This window comes from Xenopus laevis, chromosome 2L, assembly GCF_017654675.1.
Source record: "Xenopus laevis strain J_2021 chromosome 2L, Xenopus_laevis_v10.1, whole genome shotgun sequence".
Taxonomy (NCBI): Eukaryota; Metazoa; Chordata; class Amphibia; order Anura; family Pipidae; genus Xenopus; species Xenopus laevis.
In genome coordinates this window covers 163952217-163965084 of record NC_054373.1, presented here as the reverse complement: position 1 = coordinate 163965084, position 12868 = coordinate 163952217, and the positions used below count along the sequence as shown (strand labels likewise).

Sequence of the window (12868 nt, the reverse complement as noted above, 5' to 3'; positions counted from 1 at the left end):
TCCAACCTATAGCCTTTTTACCTAAAATCCCCAGCACCTTCTGATAACCATGTTGCCCTTCTGTTGCCATCTTGTTCTCCAGGCTCCATCTTTCTGTGTTGTTCATGGAATTTATAGCTCCTTTTGCCTTCAAACTGCTCCTCTGGGGTCTGTAGCAGTCGCCCTATATATATGGACACAGTCCTAATGATAGAGCTTGGAATGTACAGTACACAGCGTAATGCCTTTTAATCTGTAGGTCACTGACCTCCCTTCTATCCCTTATAATAACATTCCAGTATGACAACCCACCTCCCCATCATTGGCACACAACATGTTAATGCAATACCTCCGTGCTGTTATCTATTTATCACCTGCAGGGAAAAGCCTTTTCCAATATGACTCAGCCACAACCGATTAATCACCATGCTGATGCAATATACACTAAATAGAGAAGCAGCGAGAGTGCCGAGATGAACCTCTGCTGAGTTACAATCTATAACCCTCCGAGTGAATCCGTTATCCTCGAATAGCCTTGCGTCTCACTCCTGCGGTTTGACTGAGTTTATCAGCCCATCTTGACATATGGATAGAACTGAGCCTGGCAGATTATCTGTGCTGATGGTTTCCTATTAAAATTTAACAAAGACAATTGGAGTATGACACTTCCCATAATGAACCTTTCCCATACAAACAAAGCAGGGAACAGCTGGGGGGCTTGTCAAGATACTCATTGCGTCTGATGTTTTATCTCACTTGGCAACTCTGGATAACACAGAAATATAACAGGAAAATGCTGATTCTATATCATGTCAAAATAATGGCACTTATGATAATGACAATATAAATATGATCATTTCTTCGCACTTGAGGCACTGACAAAGTTCTGGGCAGTTTCATGGCCGATGAACAAAGGACATGGAAACGGTAAAGGAGGGGGTAATTCATTGCACCTGTGAATTCTCACGATTTCCCACAAGCCACAGTGGGGTCCCGCCAAACAGTGTTTTTAAGCTTTGTTTTTTTCATTTTCTATTGCACTTTGCTAAAGGCTGTTGTTGCAGTCGAAACGTTAGACAACCATTGTAATTAACTTTTTATTTTCACTTTAAGAAGAGTGAGACCTCTTCAAATGATTTCTATCTAACCACAGCATGGATTGCACCCCGTCGCCTGTGTTTGGATTTTTTGTGAGTTCTGGGATCCTACAGTCTTTATATACTGTATATATACCTGTATATACAGAGTCTGAAGAGCAGCACACTCACCCCTAGAAAAAGGCAAAAAATCCCAGGTGCTGCCGCAAAAAGTAATATCAGCATATAGAACATGGACCAATCATGGGACTTAATTGATGTGCAAAGCTTTAATGGTGTAAGTAGATGTTTTGGTCCTTCACAGAGGAGCTTTATCAAGATTCTTTATGCTGAGAGCACTAGATAGGAACATAGTATGGAACTGTATCACACCTGTGCTTGTACAAATGTTGATTCTTGGTGTTGTCCCTCTGATGCACAGCTTTTCTTTACATTAGGACACCCCAAACTCAGGCCGACTATCTCCAAGAATGGATATGCTGTCAAGCCAGAAGTACAGTCCCGAGAATCTGATCGTCAGGTCATCCAGAAGCTCAAAGAAAAGTGTGAGGAGCAAACAAAGAAGCTCTTATTGGCCAGAGAAGAACTGAAGAAAGCGAGCTGTGGGTTTGCAGTCTTTGCCATCACTACTCAGTACTTCTTTCAGAAGGTAAAATTAATCTCAAGTATTCACAGTCATTTTTGTATGATTTTGAAACACATTTCTGTGTAGAAACCTATATGTGTGAGTATTTACATTACACAAAGGCCATAAATAAGAAGCCAAGTATCCTTATCAAAATATTCTGGGAATTTTAATGTACGAAAGATGAATGGTGACTTTTCATTAGAGATTCATTATGATATATGTAACACTGACTTGAGCTAGGCAGACCAAAAGTTGTTAATGTCCAGCTAGTGATAAGAGCATGGGTTACATGTGACTGAAACACTTCAGACTAGGGCCTTCACTAAGTGGAAGATTTCAGGAATGGTGTAGTGTACTACAACTCAGGCTACTGTGCAGTAAAAATAGGAATAATGGACACCAGGAGGTTCTTATGGTGAAACAAAAGAGTAACAGTTTATTTGTACAAGACAAATGTCCCCAGGTTTACTTACAGTCATAAGAGGTATATGCAAGTAGTATTCGCAGTGCTGAGACAGGCAAAGGATGACACAGCTGAGGAATGTGACTTCTATAGACACTGTAGTCAAGCAGTAATAGGAATCCCACCCAGTGGAGTGGTCAGGGAAACGAAGTCTTAGCCTGACACCCTATCTACTGTGTCCCTTCACTAAAGGCAATCTAGAAGCCTTGGGAAGCTACTACCAGCTACACCTCCTTGGTGGAGCGCAAAGCTGCTCTTACTATCTGTACTCTCTATCTTATCTATAATAGATCTAATCCTGTGTCTAGCTAACCTCGTTCACTGGGTTCCCTGGTCCCCGACTCAGACACTAAAGGTGCTGGTCCCTTTAGGGTAATGGCTTTACTGGGCCCTGGTGTACCCAGGCTCAATGGACACATCCAGATGGTTAGGACACCAGCAGCCAAAGAGAAAGATCCACCTCTTTCCAAACACTATATTGAAGTATGGTAGGAAGTGGTCATTACACCTCTTGGCCAATAACTGGATAGGTGGAATTACACTACATGAGATTTTGCCCAGCAACTAGGGAAGAGGAGGAAGGATAGGAATTTAAAGCCATAGGGGCATTTTAACCCTATGGGTCCCTACATTTTTCACACACACATATATATATATATATATATATATATATATATATATATATATATATATATATATATTATCCCTACATTTTACATATATATGTGTGTGTGTATATCAACTCAATCTGCAACTTCCAGAATCTGAAAGTTATATGCGTATGGTTGTATATTTATAATGAAGAATACTAAAAACATTTTACATTCTGTAATGAAATGCTGCTTGTACTGTATGTATAGGTGGGGCTCATCTTACTCTTTGCCTTGTCCAAAATGTATTCCTGCATGCTCATATAACATTATAACTTGCACTGAAAATTTAGACATGTGGGACATCATGTTTCTTTATCCATTCAATGGTGTTGAACCCGTACGCCTTCCTGAGGAGACTGGCCTGAATGTGCAAAAACCTTTCAAGTGGACAAATAAACATTGACACTTTACACTGTTGAACCTTGAATACCCCCATTTAATTCCATATGTATGGTACCCATGGGAAGTTGCACTGTGTCTGTGAGTATATCCCATGTGTGTTTTATTTGCATGGGGGGCTTGAGAGAAAGCAGATCAGAGATGGATGGACTTGTTTGAGCAGTCTGACATTGTCACTTGGCAGTGGGGAAAGACAGCAGAGCATGTCACCGGTTCTGCAATAAAATCTAAGCTGAGTAGAAACCCTTAAAGGAAGAAAAAAGAGGAAACATTAATAATGTATTTTCTTCTTTTTTCTGTCATCTATAATCAGTCAAGTAACATATGTCATGGTCACTGCTAGAAGTAGGGTATTGGCTACTATTTCAGGGGTGTCCATTTTGGGGATCTCCAGCTCTTTGACCTACAACTGATGAACAACTGACAGCTATTCAGGTTGGGAAGTCCTAAAATAGCAGGACACCAGATTAGAGTTCTTCTCTTTCCTACACATTCTGAGAGGGATTGCTGCCCATATAATTTAACTTCTTGGAACAATTTTATTTTATAAGACTGAATCAAAATTTAATTTCTTAAATTAATCAAAGCGCACCCAGATCAATGGCTGGCAAATATCATCAACAAAGGCCAAACTCAATAAGCCCATCATTGCATGCACGTTGTAAGGCTCCTAGCTCTGAAACTAGACTAAGCCTTCTCTGTTATTTACTGCTTTGCCAATTGTCTGGTTTCATAACCAAACAATATATTTATTTAGAATTTACATTTATTGATATATATATATATATATATATATATATATATATATATATATATATATATTGATATCTATATTTATTATTATTATTGTTTATATATTTATCATTATATTTTATTTCATTTTTTTACTATTTGTTTTTATTTGTATTTTTTATTTTGTTTTTAATATTTGTATACGTATTATTTTTATTATTTGTAGCAGTGTTTTTATTTGTATTATTTTCCTTTTTATTATTATTATTATTATTATTATTTATAATGTATATGTATTTATAAACGTTTTTATATTTCATCAATTTACAGTAGAACCCCCATTTCACATTTTTCAGGGGACCAAGAAAAAATTATGTAAAATCCGGGAAAATGTAAAATCAGGGAAATGTGTTAAAGTAACTTTTTCTTCAAGTACTGAAAGGATATAAGCACAGGAGTCCGTTTCACTTTGAGATACAATATTTACTGTGTTAATAACAAGGGTTAAACATTGCAGGTTAATGTTAAACTATGGGGGGCGAGTGCAAGACTCTGTCAGTCACATACACAACCTGAAGCAATAAGTGATTGGTGCAGGACTGTATAAGGGGCAGACGAATTGGAATTGACCATTTACAGGCAGAACCCGGGCAAAATATACATCTGGTTAGTATTTTTAACGTCTTTATTTCACAAATAATAACATTCATAGAGGGAAATACCAGTTTTTGGCAACATCAGGACAACATTTTTATGTAAAAGCCAGGAAAACATTACTTAAAATAAAGGAAATGCACCCATGGAAATGCATTACAAATTGGTGGGACCACAACAAAAATGTAAAATGCAGAAAAACTTAAAATCAGGGTACTTAAAATTGAGGTTCCACTGTATTTGTAATTTATTTAAAGTGTACAAGAACTGACTGCGTTCTTTTTGAGTAGAACGTTGGCATGCAGTGGGCAAAATGCTCTGTATACAGTAGGAATGAGTAATACAGGGATAAGATGAAGGCAGCTAAAAGAAGAAGAATTATTGAAAGGCTGAATTCATGTTACACGCTAGGAACATTTCTTACACTGAATGTTACAAAATAAAGCAGGAGTGGACCAAGAAGTGCCTCTTTCCCCTGGCTGCGTGCGTGCTCACCATGCACATCCTACTGTCAGCTTTTTTTCATAACTGGCAGAAGATACTAGGAACCTAATGGAGGTGTTATGTACAGGGTGCACTTGCACAGGAGAGTTCTGAACCTTGTACTGCTTGTGCCAGATTTTACCTATTAGTGTGCAGTAATTTAGTGCCCACCCTTTCGCATAATGAAGGTTTTTTTACTCTTTGGTACAACTGACTAAAGACACAACAGTGCTCAAAAGATACCTGAGTTAAGCATTGAATGGGGCTTCTAGGTCAACACCCATGGGCCGCTCTTATGTCGCCTCTTTATGGCAGATGCTATTTTTACCTGCCTGTCCTGACACTAGTAATGGGTGAAAAATTTGTGAAATGGCGAAAAATCACAAAACACATTGAAGTAAATGGACGTTTTTTGTCTTATGGCGACTTTTTTGTCGCAGCAAATTTTTCCACATTTTTGATTTGAGGGGATTGGTGCATGAGTGGGTATGTGAGCCTTGTGTGTTCCAGGCCTCATGGTTAACAGATATAATTTGCCTTTATAATAGACTGTGTGGCCCTGTTAGATACAGTATATATCCCAAGCTGTGAACTATCTGCAGCGGGCATGCACAAGGGGCAGCAAAGAAGAATGCAGGGGTGGTAAGAGGCAGGTGGGTAGGCTGTGGTGTGCTGGGCCCCTCTTAACCTGTTTGGCAGTTACCTAGTGTTCTATTTATATTAGCATGCCACCCATCAGATCATCATTAGAACATTCACAGCTCTAAAGGTGGCCATACACATAGAGATCTGCTAGTTTGGCGATTTCGCCAAATAAGCAGACCTCTTCTCGATATGCCCATCTTGAGTTGGGCAATATTGGGCTGATCCGATCGTGGGTCCTAGGGCCCAACCATTGTATCATAACGGGCGGTCAGATTGCGGGACCACATCAATGAACGATCCAACAGGATTTTTATCCTTGCCTGATTGACATCTAGCTGACTCTTGGCCAGATATCGATTGGAGAAGCCCGTCGGAGGGCCCCATACACATGGTCTGTCAGCAGTTATTTGTATTGCCAGCTTTAGTTGACATTTAACCTATCAACAGTGCCAGAAGGAACACCAGGTCAGCCCAGGACATAGTAGACCCCAGTCTCGGACACTTCCCTTCAGCCTATTCTTATTTTAACCATAAGCCTATATAACCTCAGTATCATTTGCTATTGTCCATCTTATAGTTGTGAGAGTTGGCATTAGGACGCCTCGACAGACTCTGTTAGTCAGAGCATTAGAATATTCAGTTCTAGGGCAGCCTGCAACAAATTAGTATAGAGATCCCCAACATTTATTATCTGTTGAGTCACATTCAAAGAGTCGGGGAGCAACACAAGCATGAAAAAAGTCCCTGTGGATGCCAAATAAGGGCTGTGATTGGCTATTTGGTAGCCTCTATGTGGACTCTTCGGCAGTACACCTGTTTTTTATACAACCAAAACTTGCCTTCAAGCCAGAAATTCTGAAATAAGCACCTGATTTGAGACCACTGGAAGCAACCTCCAAGGGGTTGGTGAGCCGCTGGTTGGGGATCAGTGCACTAGACAATAAGTTCTGGGGACACAGAGGGAAATAACTTCAGTTACATTGGCTCTTGAGTCTCTGGTTGGGGATCACTGATTTGGGCCTTAGAATCTTCACAGTTCGAGGCCACCCTTTAGCAAGTGAGAGCATTAGAAGAGTCACAGTTCTAAGATGAATTACAATCATTCACAGCATTAGAAGCTTCATATAGTTCCAGGCCAACCTGACGGTCAATCAGACCACAGATGATTCAGAAGCCACGGAGCTAGTTGTTGTAGAAACCTAAAATAAAATGTATGTGAAACACAACTCTGTTGTGCACAAGTTTATTTGTGTATCTCATTTCCCCTGTTAACAAAAGTTCCAACTGTACAGTGTTCCCCCTGCAACCAAAACCCATAACAAACATAACAAACACAAAGGATGGGCAGAAGTGCAGAGTATACCATTACAAAGGCCAGAACAGCCTATTTCCATGAAGTAAGCAAATGTTCCTCCCGGCTCATCACTTATAAACACACTTGCTGAGCACTTCACAAAAGGAGGTAAAATCACCTGGGCACGTTAAGCCTTTCAGTCAACGCAGCAATTCTATCCGTGTGTTGACTTTACCGAAAGCCCCGAGACAAAGTGAAACGGCTGCATCCAGCCAATAATTCAGATACAGAGCGCTAGGGAGATTGAAGGAGACAGCACAATAAATCCACAAGCAAGAGACCGGTGCCAGAGAGAGAGATGACTGACAGCCAGATATTTTGCTGTGCGTCTGCTCGATGCTGACATTTATTAGCTGGGGTAATATCTGACGTTTAGCATTTCCCACAAACATGATAAGGTCTAGTATGGGATAATTAGGCGATGTTTCATTTCCTGGCCCTGACATCTTTTATGTGACAGTGTAATATGGGGTGCCGTTTGTCCCATGTACATTATGTTGACAAAAAGTACATTTTGTAAGCAAAATTAATCTGTTAATAGGATTTTCTGCATCATTTGGACAGAATTAATGAGAACATGGATTTTGTGCCACAAAATATATGTAGTCTTGCTTAAATATGTATTGTGGAACAAAACTGATAATAGTTAGCAAAAATAAATTGTGTACATATAATATATCTATTGCATTGTAACAAAAGTGCAAATTACTTTTTTGTAGCACAAACATGTTTTGCTCAACTTCCAATACATTTTGCTCAACTTTTGTTGTTTTACAAAAGAACATACAGCTTTTAGTTTCACCAAATACATTATGTACAACCATCTTTACTTAAAAGATATGTATGTTTTCACATTATCTCTTTTGTTTGATAAAATGGATAAACATCAGTGTCTGTTCTTCAGATATCTACAGTATATCATCTAATTAATTTTGTTAACTAATATTCTGATACAAACTATGTAGTAAGATTACTTTATCAGTTTTGTGCTATCAGATTTATTTTGTCAATGTAGCATTATTTTTTATCATTTTGTAAGAATTTTGAAAACCAATTAAAATTTACTAACAATGAACAAATCACGGCTCGTGTTATTAGTTTCCCCCCACCCCTATTGTCTCCTGTTACCAATCCACTGCATGATTTTATTTTCCAATCAAAAGCTTTCTTCTAAATGTAATATGATCTACACATCAATAGCCACCTCTTTTAGATCAGCTAGTGCTGCTTTCTCAAGAGCTCCAGCATACTTCCACATCAGTGTTCAAATATGGCATCTTCTGAGGTGAGAGCACATGATCAGGTTTTTGTTTTAATGTTATTGTACATGATTACTGATTTCTAGCTGATAAATGTAAACAAGTGGGTGTGAGGATTTTATAGCATGCCCTATACATTTGAATAAAGCACTCATTAGACTCTTTGGTACTGTAGTGCAAATGTGCCCAAGAATTATTCTTTTCACAGGTATTACTTGGTTTAAAGGAGAACTGCCATGAACTATAAACCATACCATTTTTCTCACAGATATATAACATTAATTACTACAATAAAATGTGTGTTATAAACACTTTCTTCTCACTCATTTCTAACAGCTCTCCAGATCAAGCATTTTCAGAATCTGAAAGTAGTAGTACAGGTATAGGATCCCTTATCCGGAAACCCGATATCCAGAAAGCTCCGAATTACGGAATGGCTGTCTCCCATAGACTCAATTTTATCCAAATAATCCAAATTTTTAAAAATGATTTCCTTTTTCTCTGTAATAATAAAACAGTAGCTTGTCCTTGATCCCAACTAAGATAATTAATCCGTATTTTAAGCAAATCCAGCCTATTAGGTTTATTTAATGTTTAAATGAATTTCTAGTAGACTTAAGGCATGAAGACCCAAATTACAGAAAGATCCGTTATCCGTAAAACTCTCAGGTCCCGAGCATTCTGGATAACAGGTCCCATACCTGTATCTATTCAGTTCAGCAATATTTACTTAGGCCCGCCCATGTTTCCTGAGTCATATTTCTCCTCCCTCATCCTCTAGTAACATCATATCTGTGCGCAACACCTCTTTGTTTGCAGACAGGGAGCATAATTGAAGAACTGAATTTGTGCCTCTGGTTTGGTTGACAGAAAATAACTTTTCAAACTGATTGTAGAGGATCATTTTCAGTAGTACTGCTCCTTGTCTTTCTCAGGCATGTATTGTTCAAACCTATAATCTCCCACAGTATTGTAAAAACCTGTACTGTTCACCTTAGACCCAAACTCTAATTGACTGCATTGTTCTCCTGATCAAATCTCACACAAACTGCTGGAGTATGAATATATTATGTACACAACATACTATATTCCCTGTGTGTTTGCTATACTCTGCCTGTCCTACACTGCCTGTATGCCGTACTTCATGCTGTATGGCTGAGATTCTAAATATGTTTATAACACAACATTACTTCACATTGGCACAGCTCCTCTCTGACACCCATTAAAAGAAGCATCCCTGCCCTGCTTTATGACTGAGATTATAGCTATGTTTATAGCATTCTTTCACACTGGCATATTTCCTCTCTGATCCCCATTATAAGCAACTTTTGAGGGGGGAGAGTTAAACATATTAATGGAACAAATGTCACATTAAGGGGCATATTTATCAAGAGTTGAATTTTGAATTGAAAAAGCTTTGAATTCAAAAAGATCAGCCGAAATTAAGCTAAAGGTTTTTTTTCGGTCAAATCGTCCGTTTTCTTTTGAATAGGTCTGTATTCTGCCAATTTTCAATCGTTCTAATCGAAGAAATATTGCATTCGATCAAATCCGATTCAAAGTTTTTCCCAAAGTCCACCAATTGATTCCAAGTAGGTTCTAGGAGGCCCCTCATAGGCTAAAACAGCAATTTGGCAGGTTTTGGATGATGAATGGTCATCTCTTAAAGAGACAGTACATGATAAATTTCGATATTCAAATCTTTTAATTTTTTCAAATTCAAATTGAATTTCGACTCTTCCCTAGTCGAAGTACACAAAAAATAGCTTGAAATGCCAATGTTTTTTCCTTTGAAAATTCGCCTTAACCTTTGATAAATCTGCCCCTATTGAAAACTACAATCCCCATAATTCCTTGCAAATGGCAGGCTTCTGATAAAGGTCATCTCCTTATGACATCGTATTTGTTGGGGGAATCAGGTAATTGGCTCCTCCAGGGGGATACATAGGAGCATACTTGGAGCTGATTATGATGACACCTTGTTGCAGACTATGCTGCTTTTGAGTTTGGCTGCATGGGATTAGTAAAAGCTTGGTTGAGGCTGCAGAGGTGACATAAGGCTATTGTTTTATTATGTTATAGGTTTTATTTTTATTGTTAACTTTACTGTGTAAAATAGAAACTACTATATCTCATGACAGTTCTCCTTTAAGTTTTCATGAAAACATCTATATTTATATTTTTTAGTTTCATGCTTTCATAACTATACTCCATAGGCTAACAAAAAAATGGAGAGTCATAGATTCAACCATTAAAACCAGGATTGTTTAAAATGCTGTTGACAATGTGCTGAACTAACACTCTCAGAATCCTTTAACAATTGTAATAACTGTAAAAGTGATTACTTCCCTTCTCTATTAAAGGATCAGTTCAGTGTATAAATAAAAGTTGGTAAATAGATAGGCTGTGCAAATAAAAAATGTATCTAATATAGTTAGTTAGCCAAAAATGTAATGTATAAAGGCTGGAGTTACTGGATGTGTAACATAATAGCCAGAACACTCAGGGGCGCGCCGCCAATGAGGCGAGTTGAGAAACTCGCCTCAGGCGGCAACGCAGGAGAGGTTTCCAGGGGTGGCAAAAAGCCGCTCCTGGTACCTTTAAGAGCCGAATTTCCGGTTTTTAAACCGGAAATTCGGCTTTACTATTGCGAGAGAGCACAATTACGCTCTTCGCATTAGTGTTCCTGCCGGCGAGGGAGGGGCGGCATTGGAGGAGCCGCCTCAGGCGGCGCTGTAAGTAGAATCGGCACTGAGAACACTACTTCCTGCTTTTCAGCTCTCTAACTCTGAGTTAGTCAGTGACTATAAGGGGGGCCACATGGGACATAACTGTTCAGTGAGTTTGCAATTGATCTCCAGCATTCAGCTCAGATTCAAAAGCAACAGTTATGACCTATGTGCCCCCCTCAAATCCCTGATTGGTTACTGCCTGGTAACCAACCAGTGGAAAGCAAGAGAGCTGAAAAGCAGGAAGTAGTGTTCTGGCTATTATGTTACACATCCAGTCACTCCAGCCTTTATACATCAGCATAACACTGTGTAATAAGGAATTTTGAGGTATGTTTAAAAATAGCATAACTCACATGGAGTCATTTGTGTTTCTAGGTGCACAAGTGTAAGAGCACCAAATCATGCAAGAGCTCACATAAGAAACATATTTGCGCTGGGGAAAGCTGCACTCTGCTTCTTGTGCTGCATTAAAAATCTGGTGTGGGGAACAGAGTGCAACATCAGCGGGCATAAGCAAGCCCTATTTTTATCTGTTTATTACCACAAAGGTGCATATGATAGCCCCTGCCAGCCCAGACCCCCTCCCTGATCAGCCTAAACTAACTAAAAGAAAAATAAGTGTAGTACGCTGTGGAGGATTTTGCACATGCGGTAGGATTCCTTGCGTGCATGGGGCCCCACGGTTTGGAACCTGGAGGGCCCCAAATGCACCAGTCCGACCCTGAGCACAAACCATATCCTTCACCCTTCCTAAATTGGAGTAGTAGTTGTAACACTGGCAAGTTTTATTTAAGTAACAGTTGTAAGGTCATGGCAGCCCCCACCTGTCATTGAGTTATAATTTCTGCTTACCACCCAGAGTTTTAGTTCAGACATAAAACATCCAGGGAGAGTATGATTATAATCTCTTTGCTGCACAGATATACAAACTGCAGCTTTTAGTCATCTGACTCCAGTTTTCTTGAACTATAGCATCCACTAGCATGAACATTGGAGCATGCAAATGACAGCTAAAGTCCTGTAGTTGTAATCAAATAGCTCTCCCTAGTAACCAAGCAGTAAAATGAGAGACTGGGATTTGAGTAGAAGTAAAAAAAAAAAGTAAAAGTAATAGAAAGTAAAAATAATAAATTAGAGCTTCATAGAGCAATAGTAATTTGGTGACTCCATTTAAAAGCTTAAAAGAGGCAGAAATGGAAGGCAAGTAATTAAAAATCTATAAAAAATACAAATGAAGACCAACTAAAAACCTGCTAATAATAGCCATTCTGTCTTTCATTCTCTCCTATCCACTATTTACAAAGGCACATTCTTAACTTGATTCTACTCTTACTAAAGCCTATATTAACTTTTAGTATGATGTAGACATTGGTATACAAAGACATTTTTTAGTTGGTCTTCATTTTTATTGTTTTCAGTTATTTAGCTTTCTGTTTTAGTAGCTCTCCAATGTGGTATTTCAGTGGCTAATTGGTTTCTATGTTATTACTTACCCTAGCAACCACATAGTGGTTTAAATAAATAAATACATGGAATTTGAAAATATGAGAGCCTTAATAGGAAGCTAAGCAATAGCAAATAACAATAGCAATAAAATTGTAGCCTCTCAGAGAAATATTTTTTGGTTTTCAGGGTCACTGACCCCAATTGGAAATATAAAATGAGACAGAAAAGGAATGCAAATAATTCCAACTCTATAAAAAATAATGAAGACCAATTGCAAATGTGCTAGTGATAGGATATTCTAAAAAATACTAAAACTTATAGGAAAACTAGACCTATATAAAAAC

The 12868-nt window shown here is 38.5% G+C and overlaps 1 protein-coding gene across 1 annotated transcript in view; it reads left to right on the top strand.

The window, feature by feature from the left end:
• The window catches only part of LOC108708699 (microtubule-associated tumor suppressor candidate 2), a 262184-nt gene that overhangs the window by 157414 nt on the left and 91902 nt on the right, over positions 1-12868 (top strand). The window contains exon 6 of the mRNA XM_041582652.1: positions 1514-1725. Within this exon, the coding sequence (XP_041438586.1) occupies positions 1514-1725 (212 nt within the window). The remainder of the gene's footprint in view (positions 1-1513; positions 1726-12868) is intronic.